This window comes from Pecten maximus, chromosome 4 (genome assembly GCF_902652985.1).
Source record: "Pecten maximus chromosome 4, xPecMax1.1, whole genome shotgun sequence".
Lineage (NCBI taxonomy): Eukaryota > Metazoa > Mollusca > Bivalvia > Pectinida > Pectinidae > Pecten > Pecten maximus.
Window position 1 is genome coordinate 18,529,528 of NC_047018.1, and position 16,846 is coordinate 18,546,373.

The 16,846-nt window shown below is 36.7% G+C and overlaps 2 protein-coding genes across 4 annotated transcripts in view; both read left to right on the forward strand.

Annotated features, from left to right (window-relative positions):
* LOC117325418 (histone acetyltransferase KAT6A-like) overlaps nt 1-2,246 on the forward strand; it is a 44,415-nt gene extending 42,169 nt beyond the window's left edge. Inside the window, exon 8 of the mRNA XM_033881603.1 lies at nt 137-2,246. Coding sequence (XP_033737494.1) covers nt 137-277 — 141 coding nt within the window. The 3' untranslated portion in view covers nt 278-2,246. The remainder of the gene's footprint in view (nt 1-136) is intronic.
* A 12,198-nt stretch (nt 2,247-14,444) lies between these two features.
* LOC117325420 (receptor-type tyrosine-protein phosphatase kappa-like) overlaps nt 14,445-16,846 on the forward strand; it is a 35,481-nt gene continuing 33,079 nt past the window's right edge. The window contains exon 1 of one of the 3 annotated variants that reach the window (XM_033881605.1): nt 14,445-14,774. In XM_033881605.1, the coding sequence (XP_033737496.1) occupies nt 14,678-14,774 (97 nt within the window). In that variant the 5' untranslated portion in view covers nt 14,445-14,677. The remainder of the gene's footprint in view (nt 14,775-16,846) is intronic. The other 2 variants (XM_033881606.1, XM_033881607.1) reach the window with 2 other exon arrangements.

A 16,846-nucleotide genomic window follows, 5' to 3' on the forward strand; every position in this document is an offset into this window, starting at 1 on the left:
TTTCAGGAGGTAAATTATCATTCTTGTTTCAGGAGGTAAATTATCATTCTTGTTTCAGGAGGTAAATTATCATTCTTGTTTCATCGTAATTATCATTCTTGTTTCATCGTTAGGTAAATTATCATTCTTGTTTCAGGAGATTGATGGCCAGTCGCTGTTACTAATGAAGAGAAGTGACGTCCTTACCGGCCTGTCACTCAGACTTGGTCCCGCCCTTAAAATATATCAGCACGTGACCAAACTACAGACGGCCCACCAAAAACATTCCATCTTCTGACCCGGCAGCCATTTTCAATATATGTTTACGATAAAGACGTGGGCCCATTTTGGTGTTGATTACTGAACATTTTGGTGTTGATTACGGAACTTTGCCTATATACTGGTGCATATCAATTGACAATTAATAGCATATTGTTGATAATAATGGTACACATGTTGAATATATATTAACTTCTATTGGGTATCCAATGCCTTGGTGGGAGATACACTGCAGCTAGTTTAACAAGAGTTATTTCCCTTCCATGCCTTTTTATCATTATAATGGTGTCATAATTTGATGTTGCCACACAGGGACTTGAGAATTAGTTACAGTCTACATGTACTTGGACCTTCCCTAGTGTGTATACTGTAACTAATTATCACGTCCCTGTGGTTATGCATAATAACCAGACCCCGGTTTCATCAGCTTCGATGATCGGAAACTTAACATTTTCCATAGAAAAGCATTACAGAATTTAAGAAAAGTTCTTTAATGAAGATGTTTTCTTTAATCCAATAATGCTTTCCTATTAAACATCTTTAGTTAGGGACCATTCATGAAACCTTGGTCAGGATTTTAAACATTTAATTCACAGGTACTTTTTTTTTTAAAGAATTACTTCATAAGTGACAGAAGTCATTAATATGTTTCAGGAGGAAATTTGCCTAGCCAAGTCATTAGGTAGCAGCTTGTATCTATGGGGTTACATACTCCCCTTCTGGATAGAATTTATCCTGGAGTTTAACATGGTAACAATGATGATTGTGGAACATGGCAGGGTATATCCGTATGGTATCTATGTACATGTATTATTTACTGGGGTTACAACACTACACTCGTCCTTAATTAACCACAGCTGTTGACAGGACGTTAAACAATAAAACACCATTGCACAACTACACATATTTTAAACTACACATGTATATATATATATATTATATGTATGTATGTACTGTAGCAGATCTTAAGAATGCGACAGTTTACTTTGACCTACCTAAACTAAATGCAAATGATTTAATTTGTTCGAAAGTTCACACTATTATGGCAGGTTTTCTGATCTGCATCTCAATGTATCTCTTGATCAGAAGGACGCTTGTAGCGGTGTATAACATTATATTGCTGTAAAACTTTCGTATGGTGTTTGTTTCGGTGTTACTTTTAAAAAAGAGAAGATCACGAATTCAAATAATTCGTGATTACATGTATATGAAACAGGCATGATTTAACATGGATTACACAGCGATCGTTTCTCGTTTCTTATATATTAATGTTGATGATTTTATTTTTTAACATGTGTATGATATGAAACTTAAAAAAACTAAATGGACTTGCACACCCCATGGATTCATACGTCATTGATCTGAATATCTTACTGGCTTACAATCGGTCACTTATTGGTATATTGACGATTCTGAGATAAAACTATTGATTGTTATTGTTGTTAAGGTACAGGGGCGTCATGATTCTTTAGTGGAAATCGATAAGGGACTGATTTGGTTAATTCTTTTATATATCTAATAAAAAAAGTGGACCAAGAAATCACTTCCACAAGCCCCACACAACTCAGTCATTTGGGGTTGTTTTTAATTGAAATTTACATCGATAGGATATTTGACCATATATAACTAACACATACTATACGAACTTGTTGACACTTGTTTGTAGTTACATATATATGGTGTTTATACATCTTGCCCTAGGAAGTCGTTAGTGTACTGATGGGACATGCCGAACATTACCGTAGTTTACCTTAGGTACTACCTGTTCATTGTGTCTTGTTGAAAGAAAAATGCTGTCTTTCTTTTGTTTTCTATTTAATCATTAATTGATACAAACATATTGCTGTAAAACACGATTTTGTATCGAAGTGACTTCATAACGAAACCTAGAGTACAAACGTAGTTGATTATGGAGTTCCGGGAAGGCGTTAATTGATTTCAATTTAACACACTTCACGCATTGTTATATATTTTTTTCCCGATGGGTGTTTTTTAGCCCACCATCATCAGATGGTGGGCTATTCAAATCGCCCTGCGTCCGTGGTCCGTGGTCCGTCCGTCCGTCCCTCCGTCCGTCCCTCCGTCCGTAAACAATTCTTGTTATCGCTATTTCTCAGAAAGTACTGAAGGGATCTTTCTCAAATTTCATATGTAGGTTCCCCTTGGTGCCTAGTTATGCATATTGCGTTTTGAGACCAATCGGATAACAACATGGCCGACAGGCAGCCATCTTGGATTTTGACAATTGAAGTTTTTATCGCTATTTCTGAGAAAGTACTGAAGGGATCTTTCTCAAATTTCATATGAAGGTTTCCCTTGGTGCCTAGTTATGCATATTGCGTTTTGAGACCAATCGGATAACAACATGGCCGACAGGCAGCCATCTTGGATTTTGACAATTGAAGTTTGTTATCGCTATTTCTGAGAAAGTACTGAAGGGATCTTTCTCAAATTTCATATGTAGGTTCCCCTTGGTGCCTAGTTATGCATATTGCGTTTTGAGACCAATCAGAAAACAACATGGCCGACAGGCAGCCATCTTGGATTTTGACAATTGAAGTTTGTTATCGCTATTTCTGAGAAAGTACTGAAGGGATCTTTCTCAAATTTCATATGAAGGTTTCCCTTGGTGCCTAGTTATGCATATTGCGTTTTGAGACCAATCGGATAACAACATGGCCGACAGGCAGCCATCTTGGATTTTGACAATTGAAGATTGTTATCGCTATTTCTGAGAAAGTACTGAAGGGATCTTTCTCAAATTTCATATGTAGGCTCCCCTTGGTGCCTGGTTATGCATATTGCGATTTGAGACCAATCGGAAAACAAGATGGCCGACAGGCAGCCATCTTGGATTTTGACAATTGAAGATTGTTATCGCTTTATCTCAGAAAGTACTGAAGGGATCTTTCTGAAATTTCATTTGTAGGTTTCCCTTGATGCCTAGTTATGCATATTGCGTTTTGAGACCAATCAGTAAACAACATGGCCGACAGGCAGCCATCTTGGATTTTGACAATTGAAGTTTGTTATCGCTATTTCTGAGAAAGCACTTAAGGGATCTTTCTCAAATTTCATATGTAGGTTCCCCTTGGTGCCTGGTTATGCATATTGCGTTTTGAGACCAATCAGAAAACAACATGGCTGACAGGCAGCCATCTTGGATTTTGACAATTGAAGTTTGTTATCACTAAATCTGAGAAAGTGCTGAAGGGATCTTTCTCAAATTTCATATGAAGGTTTCCCTTGGTGCCTAGTTATGCATATTGCGTTTTGAGACCAATCGGATAACAACATGGCCGACAGGCAGCCATCTTGGATTTTGACAATTGAAGTTTGTTATCACTATTTCTGAGAAAGTATGTAAGGGATCTTTCTCAAATTTCATATGTAGGTTTCCCTTGGTGCCTAGTTATGCATATTGCGTTTTGAGACCAATCAGAAAACAACATGGCTGACAGGCAGCCATCTTGGATTTTGACAATTGAAGTTTGTTATCGCTATTTCTGAGAAAGTACTGAAGGGATCTTTCTCAAATTTCATATGTAGGCTCCCCTTGGTGCCTGGTTATGCATATTGCGATTTGAGACCAATCGGAAAACAAGATGGCCGACAGGCAGCCATCTTGGATTTTGACAATTGAAGATTGTTATCGCTTTATCTCAGAAAGTACTGAAGGGATCTTTCTGAAATTTCATTTGTAGGTTTCCCTTGATGCCTAGTTATGCATATTGCGTTTTGAGACCAATCAGTAAACAACATGGCCGACAGGCAGCCATCTTGGATTTTGACAATTGAAGTTTGTTATCGCTATTTCTGAGAAAGCACTTAAGGGATCTTTCTCAAATTTCATATGTAGGTTCCCCTTGGTGCCTGGTTATGCATATTGCGATTTGAGACCAATCGGAAAACAAGATGGCCGACAGGCAGCCATCTTGGATTTTGACAATTGAAGATTGTTATCGCTTTATCTCAGAAAGTACTGAAGGGATCTTTCTGAAATTTCATTTGTAGGTTTCCCTTGATGCCTAGTTATGCATATTGCGTTTTGAGACCAATCAGTAAACAACATGGCCGACAGGCAGCCATCTTGGATTTTGACAATTGAAGTTTGTTATCGCTATTTCTGAGAAAGCACTTAAGGGATCTTTCTCAAATTTCATATGTAGGTTCCCCTTGGTGCCTAGTTATGCATATTGCGTTTTGAGACCAATCGGATAACAACATGGCCGACAGGCAGCCATCTTGGATTTTGACAATTGAAGTTTGTTATCGCTATTTCTGAGAAAGCACTTAAGGGATCTTTCTCAAATTTCATATGTAGGTTCCCCTTGGTGCCTGGTTATGCATATTGCGTTTTGAGACCAATCAGAAAACAACATGGCTGACAGGCAGCCATCTTGGATTTTGACAATTGAAGTTTGTTATCACTAAATCTGAGGAAGTACTGAAGGGATCTTTCTCAAATTTCATATGAAGGTTTCCCTTGGTGCTTAGTTATGCATATTGCGTTTTGAGACCAATCGGATAACAACATGGCCGACAGGCAGCCATCTTGGATTTTGACAATTGAAGTTTGTTATCACTATTTCTGAGAAAGTATTTAAGGGATCTTTCTCAAATTTCATATGTAGGTTTCCCTTGGTGCCTAGTTATGCATATTGCGTTTTGAGACCAATCAGAAAACAACATGGCTGACAGGCAGCCATCTTGGATTTTGACAATTTAAGTTTGTTATCACTATTTCTGAGAAAGTACTGAATGGATCTTTCTGAAATTTCATATGTAGGTTTCCCTTGGTGCCTAGTTATGCATATTGCGTTTTGAGATCAATCTGAAAACAACATGGCCGACAGGCAGCCATCTTGGATTTTGACAATTGAAGTTTGTTATCACTATTTCTGAGAAAGTATTTAAGGGATCTTTCTCAAATTTCATATGTAAGTTTCCCTTGGTGCCTAGTTATGCATATTGCGTTTTGAGACCAATCAGAAAACAACATGGCTGACAGGCAGCCATCTTGGATTTTGACAATTTAAGTTTGTTATCACTATTTCTGAGAAAGTACTGAATGGATCTTTCTGAAATTTCATATGTAAGTTTCCCTTGGTGCCTAGTTATGCAGATTGCATTTTGAGACCAATCTGAAAATAACATGGCCGACAGGCAGCCATCATGGATTTTGACAATTGAAGTTTGTTATCGCTATTTCTGAGAAAGTACTGAAGGGATCTTTCTCAAATTTCATATGGAGGTTTCCCTTGGTGCCTCGTTATGCTTATTGCATTTTGAGATCAATTGGAAAACAATATGGCCGAGAGACCGCCATCTTGGATTTTGACAATTGAAGTTTGTTATCTCTATTTCTCAAAGTACTGAATGGATCCTTCTCAAATTTCATAAGTAGGTTCCCCTTGGTCCCTTGTAGTGCATTTTTGGACCAGTCTGTCCTGAAAACAACCTGGCAAACAACCAGCCATTATCGTTAAATCTCAAATTTCTTATATAGCTAGGATTCCCTTGTTTGAAAAGTACTGGAGGGATGTCTCAATTTGCCCAGATTAGTAAAATGGAGGGAAAAGTAGAGAGAAGATCAATCTGACATAGAACCTATAAAGATCATTCAATGGTGGGCGCCAAGATCCCTCTGGGATCTCTTGTTTGTATATGCAATTTTAACTATATCAAAACGTTCATTGTACAATAATTTAATCTTGTTTGCAACAAGCATTTTCATTGGCTTAGAAAGTCATATTATCAGCTCCTTACATAACGTTAAAAAAATGACGGCGCCGTTTATAACGTCGCTTTTGATTGGCGGATGGAGTAACGTAATGCTTTGTAAGAGAAAAGAGTCCATAAATATAAAGTGAATTTTTGCAGGGTATAGATTAATTTATAAGGATTAACTTGAATATATTATTTTATGTTATGGATTTATGACACGATTTATTTAGAGTACACTCCGTTTTTTGTGTGTTATAATACCATAACAGAAAAAATATATATTAAAGTTCATCCTTAAATGTTTACGTGAAAAAAAATCTGAAATAAAATCGGGTTTTAGTTTGATAAGCTGAACGAGCCTCATCCCATTCTCAATACTCCAGTGATTCGGAGAGAACCCTGGTGTATGAGGATGGAATCATCCCGAATACGATATGAAATTAAATAGCATTATCTTTTTGTGCCATGAGGAAGGGGATGGAATCGGTTGTTTTATTGGTGATCTGGTTTCCGGGTTATTTTTGTCTTTGTTTGTCAATACACGAATGTATATGTTATTGATGTTCATGAAATGATGGATGAAATAAAACTTGTTGTTAATATCTTGAAGGAAGACATCGTCATGTGTTTTGTCGTTATATTACTGCTCTAGATGGATCGTTATTGAATTAGATAGGTAGCCTTTCTTGGTAGCTTAGTTTTCATTTTTAATTCGGAGTGTGAACACATGTCGGTACCGTGAAGGACCAATTTGCAGTTATTACTTGGTTTCACAACATGGCTGTTTAGGATTACAGTTGGGGTATTGACAGGAGTTTTTGCATGCTGATAAAATCAACGTTATGTCTTGGATAAATTTTGAATGGTCGGGATAGTGTTGGTCACTAGTAGATTTCAGATAAGTATTCTGGACAGGAGAATTGACGGACAAGAGCCGCCCAAGCCAGCAGTATCACTTCCTCCGGTAGTCGGGCCGATTATAGGTCCATTGCTGAGATTTCTGAAAAAATATCATTAATTGTAATAATTGAAAACAAAAATAGCTATACAAAAATGTAACTATATTGTTTTCATGGAACCCTGCGTTTTTCTCTACTCTCCAAATTTTGTTAGCAGTAAACATGATCTCATAACAATCCTAAAAACAAGACCTTGAGAATTACAACATTATAACATAAATTCCCACTCAATATCAAGTCATGAAATTAAATATGTGCCTGATAGTGTGATTGTAATAGAGGCTTGGCTCAAACTACACAGAGAACTGACGAAATCTTCATTTAAGATCTGTAGAAAAGAGAGGGAAAAGTACGAAGACCCCGAAAAGGTGGCAGTGTACATATATGGCTCTTACACAAAACGAAGAAATCACTATATCTGGCGCTTCTTCTAACGTCCAAGAACATCCGATTATAAACGATTAGGACATAACGTGTAATTTAAGCCATTTCATCAAGGGAGCAACCAAAACTTAATACTTACGTCCTCATTATAGGTGAAGATTTCAACGCCAAATTGGGACTGAAAGCCTGAAACAAATCGTGTGAAAATTCTACGATTTTGCAAACCTGTTGGATGACAGCCTTTGAGCAATTTAACGACATTCTCGCCAGAAATGACGATGTTTAGAGCGATTGAGTAAAGAAAGAAAAAGAATGTGCGAATTAAAACAATAACAGGTCTCTCTGAGAATCATAAGAATTAAATCTGGTATGCTGAGTAATCAGAAGTCGGCCTGCAGAGCTACTCAAAGGTATGATATCCGAGTGAAGAGGGATCCCAACAAAATTCAAGTCACTCCTCTACCCTCACTGGAAATGTTCCAATAAAACGTTATCTCTGGTTTCCTTTAAATGAAAATGTGTTTTGCCTATTTTCAATTCTTCGCTAACATTCACATTTAGATTTTTTAAGTTGGTCAGTTCCCATTATGTACGGATGCTACCAGTAAATTATGTAAGGCTGTCGTTATGGGGAAAACCCTGATGAGATGGCCATGCATTTAAACAGGTAATGTTTACAGGTAATGTTTATGCCCGAATAAGATAATCATGAATAGTTTTGCTCTCTTGGCCAACTACGATACACATATGATGCTGCATTAATCGATGAACTAATCAGGACATGTAGTACTGACCTTTCAAGGTCATTCAATGTCACCATTATAGACAATGTGTTTCTTTAGATAATGAAAAATGGTGTTGATCAGATACATTGTATACCATAGAGAACCATCCATATCAGCCACTTGCTTCCTCTATCTTACCTACAAGTCAACCGTCATCACATCAGCCACTTACCTCCTCGATCTTACCTACAAGACAACCGTCAGGGTCATATAAAAACTAAACCGTGATTAGCGTTATGTGATACTAACTTTCCTATAGTTATTTTGCCGTTTCCAGATAGTAACACTCCTGCTTCACCAACCTAAGTGTTAATGTGACATTTTAGGTCCAATATCTTTATTTCCGTGATAGATATAAACATCTGACGTTTTGTCGCTGACATATGACCTTATAATTACATTGGCAAGTTTTCTATTTCATTATGTGATATGAGTTTAGATGATTAATTCGTGTTAATTAGTTAATTGGTATTTAACCCAGATTTGTATGTCGAATGACATCGCCTGAAGAAGAAAGCACATTCCTTCAGGAGCTCCTGGTCATGTTCCTCCTGTACTTTCTCAAAGATTTCTAATTTGACTTCTGAAGTTTGATTTATATTTCAAGTCTATACGTATCGTTTACATAGTCAGAAGGATCAATTGTGTAAAAAAAAATTAATAATTTTTTTTTAAATAATCTTTTAAAGAAGGCACAATGTCGTGATTTTTTGACCATGGTATCTTGGTACAGGCATGTCGTGGAATGATTTTGTTAACTGTTAAAACCTGTGTGAGAGTACACGGAGGAATGAGGATATATGGTACAGCTTTATGGTCTATATCATGATCTTATTAGAAAATATTGTATTTCCTTATGAGATATGAAGTCAGACGTGTTTGATACTTGTAGATATGTCTCGTGGTGCTGTTGTCACCGCCCTAACTTGTGTAAGATCGTGACTGAACCCGGATTTGATTTTGAGAGAGAGAGGGGGAGATCTTTATTAGCACTCAGGCACACTATTATGTGCGACAAGAGGTCAACAAAAATTACAACAGCATAATACAATGTATAATTCTGTACAGAATAGTGAAACACATACATTTAGACAAAGTTTGTAGTATACACTGCATAAACGTTCGTTCAATAAAGGATGGTATATTTAACCATACAATAGTACTTATGATAACATGTATGTTTAAAACATATCATTTCAATATCTTTACAATATGTATGTACTTTAAAAATTGATGTTTGAAATTTACATATTATGTTTCAGATGTCTTTTTAGTAATTGGATGAACATAGATAGATTTGAAAATACTCTAATATTGCATAATGATAATAATCCTTTCATTTTATGAATAGATTGGTTACACGTATAATAACTAGGTATATACTTTTTACGAGTTTACAAGATATAAGAAACTTTATTTAACGTCGCATACATACAACCAAAGAACATTAGCTCATGCGAGCTATTATTGCTACAAACATAAGTATGATAACAAAATCAGACACAACAAATACTACATTAAGAGATCACTGGTAAATAAACAGAATAATAAAGTTCCTCAAAAATTACATGATTTAGAATAAACACTTAAATATATTACAAGTACCATTTCAGACTAGGGTTTATACAGTATGAGTAAAAGCATCAAAACAAAATAATATCAATTTTCCAAATAAAAGGCATTGGAGGTTATCATGAAAGCTTTTAAAATAGATAATTTCTAATTATGAATTAAGATTGTAAAATAAATAGCACAGAGAGCAGGTGATTGGAATCCCCTACCTACCAAACTCACTGGTCTCTACACACTTTATATTAAAAATAATTAAAAGCTCAGAGAGTAGGTGATTGGGAATCCCCTACCTACCAAACTCACTGGTCTCTACACACTTTATATTAAAAATAATTAATAGCTCAGAGAGTAGGTGATTGGGAATCCCCTACCTACCAAACTCACTGGTCTCTACACACTTTATATTAAAAATAATTAATAGCTCAGAGAGTAGGTGATTGGAAATCCCCTACCTACCAAACTCACTGGTCTCTACACACTTTATATTAAAAATAATTAATAGCTCAGAGAGTAGGTGATTGGGAATATCCTACCTACCGTACTCTATGGCCTAATAGATAAATAATTACATGTTTATTACATGTAAAGTGTAAAAAGTAAAAATGTTTAGAAATAAAATGCCTATAGGCATGGCCAGACCAAACAACCGGAAGACTCAGGATTTGCAGATATTGCAGAAACAGATGGGACCATCCCAGGAGTGGACCAGTCTCTTGAATAACCTGAAGTTTTCTACTCTTCTCGAAAGTCATTGGGGAGACTGTTCCACACCCGAGCGGCCTCAAAAGCAAATGACTTTTGACCATATACCTCACAGTGTTTACCCCATACCTCACAGTGTTTACCCCATACCTCACAGTGTTTACCCCATACCTCACAGTGTTTACCCCATACCTCACAGTGTTTACCCCATACCTCACAGTGTTTACCCCATACCTCACAGTGTATTATAGCCCATACCTCACAGTGTTTACCCCATACCTCACAGTGTTTACCCCATACCTCACAGTGTTTACCCCATACCTCACAGTGTTTACCGACTTTTGACCATACCTCACAGTGTTTACCCCATACTCCACAGTGTTTACCCCATACCTCACAGTGTTTACCCCATATCCTCACAGTGTTTACCCCATACCCCACAGTGTTTACCCCATACCTCCCAGTGTTTACCCCATACCTCACAGTGTTTACCCCATACCTCACAGTGTTTACCCCATACCTCACAGTGTTTACCCCATACCTCACAGTGTTTACCCCATACCCCACAGTGTTTACCCCATACCTCACAGTGTTTACCCCATACCTCACAGTGTTTACCCCATACCTCACAATGTTTACCCCATACCTCACAGTGTTTACCCCATACCTCACAGTGTTTACCCCATACCTCACAGTGTTTACCCCCTACCCCACAGTGTTTACCTCATACCTCACAGTGTTTACCCCATACCTCACAGTGTTTACCCCATACCTCACAGTGTTTACCCCATACCTCACAGTGTTTACCCCATACCTCACAGTGTTTACCCCATACCTCACAGTGTTTACCCCATACCTCACAGTGTTTACCGACTTTTGACCATACCCCACAGTGTTTACCCCATACCTCACAGTGTTTACCCCATACCTCACAGTGTTTACCCCATACCTCACAGTGTTTACCCCATACCTCACAGTGTTTACCCCATACCTCACAGTGTTTACCCCATACCTCACAGTGTTTACCCCATACCTCACAGTGTTTACCCCATACCTCACAGTGTATTATAGCCCATACCTCACAGTGTTTACCCCATACCTCACAGTGTTTACCCCATACCTCACAGTGTTTACCCCATACCTCACAGTGTTTACCCCATACCTCACAGTGTTTACCCCATACCTCACAGTGTTTACCCCATACCTCACAGTGTTTACCCCATACCTCACAGTGTTTACCCCATACCTCACAGTGTTTACCCCATACCTCACAGTGTTTACCCCATACCTCACAGTGTATTATAGCCAATACCTCACAGTGTTTACCCCATACCTCACAGTGTTTACCCCATACCTCACAGTGTTTACCCCATACCTCACAGTGTTTACCCAATACCTCACAGTGTTTACCCCATACCTCACAGTGTTTACCGACTTTTGACCATACCTCACAGTGTTTACCCCATACCTCACAGTGTTTACCCTGGGCACCTCAGACATATACGCATTCCTCAGGTCATAGTTGGACTGCTTAATATTTATAAGGTTTTGAATATATATACAGGTGATATTTGTTTGACTATTTTAAAAACTTCACCACCCATAACTTTCAGGCGCCTTACCTGCAACCTATCACTTTTGGTTAAAATAAGTAATTGGTTAAAAGACGAATTTGACTTACATATATATTTGAGCATAAACATAAACAATGATACTCGCATCCAACCCCAGTAAAACATAGCGGACAAATTATATTTTCACGAGACGTTCCGGTCCATCGCCCTGTCTCTACCGGAAGAAATATATTACTGGTTCTGAATTTACATATTGTTATTCTATCTTTTTGTTTAAGCATAGTTAAATATTTTTCAATCTGGAACTGATGTTTAAATACTGCATATGCTTTACCACGGGAAGATTTATCAATATCAGTATACCGCTGTTGTATAAATTGATCTTGCAGAATGGTTTTTAAACGTAATTTGAGGTAATTTTTATTCATAGTGCAGATATTTTGATTTAACCAAACGTAACTTAATCCCGTAATGTTAGGTATATCCTTAATATAAGAAATCCATTTGAAAAATCATTTAATGTAAATCAACACACGTTTTGTACATTAAACTTTCACCTGTAACTAATTTACACCAGAACATCATTATACTGGACTTGATTTCAATATTTTAGGGATATCTACCCGTTTCACTATATACCAATATATTTTCTGTGGAACTACGATTGTAAATGCAACTTCTCACACACATTAGCATGTTCAAACCCACAGTTCTCTGACGAGTATAAAAGTATGGGAGAGATTAAAACCTCTTGCTGTTTCTAAAATAACAACTGTGTCATCTGCATATAGACGAATAAATAATTCAACAAATATGCACATGCTTTCTTGGAAGAGAGTATCGAATGAGCGAAGTTGATCAACAGTATTATGCATAAAAAATCTTCCAGATCGTTTAGATGTATCGAGAACAAAAATGGCGAGAGATTTTCCCCTTGTTTTACCCCGACGTGACATCGGTCATACCATTGCTAGTTTTTACACAAGATTTAGTGTTATCATAAAGACTAATTATAACATTAAACCATTTCCCCGTGATATTACTTTTTAACAGTTTCTTCCATAATCCTACCCTCCAGTATCGAACGCTTTTCTGAAATCAATAAATGAACAAAATAGTTTTTGTTTTTGGAAAGGCATATATATATCAAAGCGTGCAGGATAAATATGTTTTCAGTTGTAGAGTAACCTTTTCGAAAGCCAGCTTGGACATTATAAATTAGATCAATTTCTTCTGAAAAATTGTTTAATCTTGAATTCAAAATAGCAGTAAATACTTTACCGAGACAAGAGACGAGTATAATCACTCGATAGTTATCGAGATTTTTAGGGTCACCCTTCTTTTTGTATAAAGGTTTAACTACTCCAACAGTCCATGCTTCTGGTACACATCCTGAGTTCAAAATAACATTGAAAAGTGTAGCATGTATAGGTAGAAATGTGGACTCTGTATGTTTTATATACTCATTAATAATATCAAAATCTGGTGAATGAACCACTCACACGAGGATTGACACGTTAGGAAGCTGTTATACATGAAAGGAAGTTTGACGGCCAACGTGTGAACTCTGCTACGTCTTTCCTGATAATTATTTCTAAATTCCAGGAGAACTAATGTCAGGATTTCATCATGAGTCGTTAATAATGAGTGTTGAAATGTAATTTTATGAAATATGTTGTTTCTTGATAAAAATCGGTGCTTCGCAAAATTGCCCATTAAACCTGAAGACAGTGAAAAAACTATTGTAGTTTAACATTAATAAACAGCAAATTGTGTAAGAATCAGTAAAACGTTGTGAGTTTTAGTCCTCGTATCGGCCAAGGTTGTGGTCTGATAAATGACGTGGGATAAAACAAATCTCTTACAGTGAAAATAGACTGATGTCATCCTGAGTCGGTCCAGTGGAAGGTCACTCCCCGCTAGAACTAAATGGTCTTCTACTACGTACTGTATTGACGACCTAGATGTACATTGTACGAGTCATATACAAGTATACATGTACGCCCAAATAAGGGTTAAAGTGATGATGCGGTCAAATGACAGGTGACCAGGGGATTGGTTTGAGATATAGCTTTTGCTGTCTGATAGTAAATGATTTTCGGTGGATATTGAGGCATGGCAATATTAGAATGTATTACAGATGCTGAAATCGATACATGCTCTAAAGACATGGAAGAAAGCATGACTATGGTGTCATTTAGGCGAGGAATAAATATATTGAGGCATCGCCATGTCAGATATAATCTTTATTTAATGAAGGGATATTCAAGTACTAAGATATTAATAAAACATGTTCCTAAGTCATGGCAATTTAAAAAATGGCTATGAGGTCATTCAAGGTGAGCAAGAAATACACAACATCCGATGATGATTTGACCAGAGTGACGTCACGGTGAGTCCAAGTACAAACTGAACAAGTGTGGGGTGCTACCATATGATGGATGACAACGTTTGATGTAATGACAGTGATATTTACCTGTCGTAGGTACACACACTTACAGGTAACCTCTAACGTACCAGTATGTACTGCCCGGGGGGCACGGCAGTCTAGCTCTGGCTCGCGGGAAAGCCATTTCTTACTAGTATACACTTCCGTGTTTTTCATCACTTTAGGATTTCGTCAAGGGACACTGATGTCAATATCTATGGAACATGGAAACTTAAAGCTATTTTAGTGTGATTTTGGGAGATTTAACAAGTAATTGTGTCAGTGACAATGTCCAGCAGTGGTCAGACCCAATTCCAGAGTCCAGTTCTGGACATGTTTAAGTGGTGGATGTTTATGTCCTGGATGGTCAGATACACGATGGCTAGTGAGTAAACAAAATCTGTTTATCGTTTTTACGCTCGTCGAATCGCACCTTCTGAAATACATTGTAAGGATATCTAATTTATAAGAAAATGCATGGTTAATTATCATAAAAAGGTACTTTGGCTAATTCTAATGAACGAAAACACTTATTTGTATTATAGTTGACCTCACCCACGTGCCATCAAACGATATGTAGAATTATCTTAACATATTTCTCTTTTCTGCTGAAATATTTCAATAATATATCTAGCATTTTCTCTGCTCTTTCACATTTTCTAAATTAAGTTTCACGGAGTATCTTGTGTATGATTTTCAACCTTTACAATGTACATGAGACTTAATAAGCGATGGACGTAGGTTACCTCGTCAGTGATGTACACACCGTTAGTTACTCTGACGTTCGTATCCGTAAGCATGCCAGGTATCATCACGTATCATCATTGAACATTCCTAGCATTTCTAAGAAAAGGAGAAAAAGAAAAAAATTAAAGTAATACACAAGCACGACAATAATGCATTATGATTAATCATAATCACGTCTCTTCTTATCCATTCACCGCATACCATTGTAATCATTGATGTGTTTCGGCATGCTAGCAATGTCGTCATTGTATTTAATGAATGTGGAACTGTTGGAAGAAACAGCTATGTTTCAAAATCTGGTAATAGATTAATGTACACTTAAGTTTCTTTTCTAATACATTTTAAATTCATTTAAATTCAAATTATACATGTGCGAGTGAGTTGAAGCAAGGTTTAAAATAGTGTTTAAATCTAGGCCTTAATATCTAGCGTTCTTGTAATTCAAAGTTGATTAAGAGGGTCTGCTTCCTGTGTTTGTTTGATTCAAAAACATATTTCTCGGTATTTTGCTATAGTGAACTTGTTCTATTGTTCTTAAACATGATAATCTGATTATAAAAATACAATTATTTATTTCAGTCAGTATTTAGCATTATCTCAGGTAAAGGGAAATATAATAATGTATATATGTCAAGTAGTAATAACGACAGTACAGACAAGTAAATTGTCGAATTTTCGAGGCAATCTGCCCCTTTATCAAGATACAGGTAAAAGTAACTAATTGGATAAACCGGATCACAATATAGGTAGCCTAGATTATGATGCGTATTACTTCGTGTGATAGATAGGATGTTTGTTTGAAATAATAACCTGTAATGACTTCAACAAGCAGTTTCATTAAAAAAATACGAAACAAAACATCATAATGAATGTTTTAATTCAATGGAAACTTAATCATTTTATTAATATATCCTATGCCTAGTTAACGCAGTTTTACGTGTTCACGGTAATCACAATGTTTCGCGGATAAAACTTACTTCATTTTTGGATTAATGCCTTTGCAATTCATTGACACAAACAGGACGGATGTATGGCCGAAAAGAAAGATTAGCCAAATTAAAAAGAAAAGTTCATATATATGAAAGCTCCATAGAAAGGCCAAATAATGGTCTCAAGTATTGAAGTCGGGCAGCTGATCAATTTTGGTTACCTCATTTCGCGATATTCATCATTCGAGCATGCGAGGATATCGGGATTTGAACTCCTGTGGTATTAACATCAAAGTATAAGATGTACTCACCGATAGAGACGTGACCTCACAAATTATAGTACAATAAGGCCAGTTCTTTATTACCACAAACCCATGTAGTCCACCGGTATACTGTAAACATTAAAATACAATACACAAAACCATCACACATACTCCTACATCAATGACAGGTACATCGTCTGTCAAGGATAGGAGATTATGACGAACAGCCATATACTATATAGGAATAAGTATTGATATTCCATCTTAAGTTTCTATTGATTTCGTTCATGCACCACTGATATCATTACTGTTTTGTTTCGTTCGTGCACCACTGATATCATTACTGTTTTGTTTCGTTCGTGCACCACTGATATAATTACTGTTTTGTTTCGTTCATGCACCATGACTTCATTGTTTGGTTTATATATCATGTCTGTATAGTTTCGGTCATACATCATGGCTGTATAATTGCGTTCATACATCACGCCTGTAGAGTTTCGTTCATACATCATGTCTGT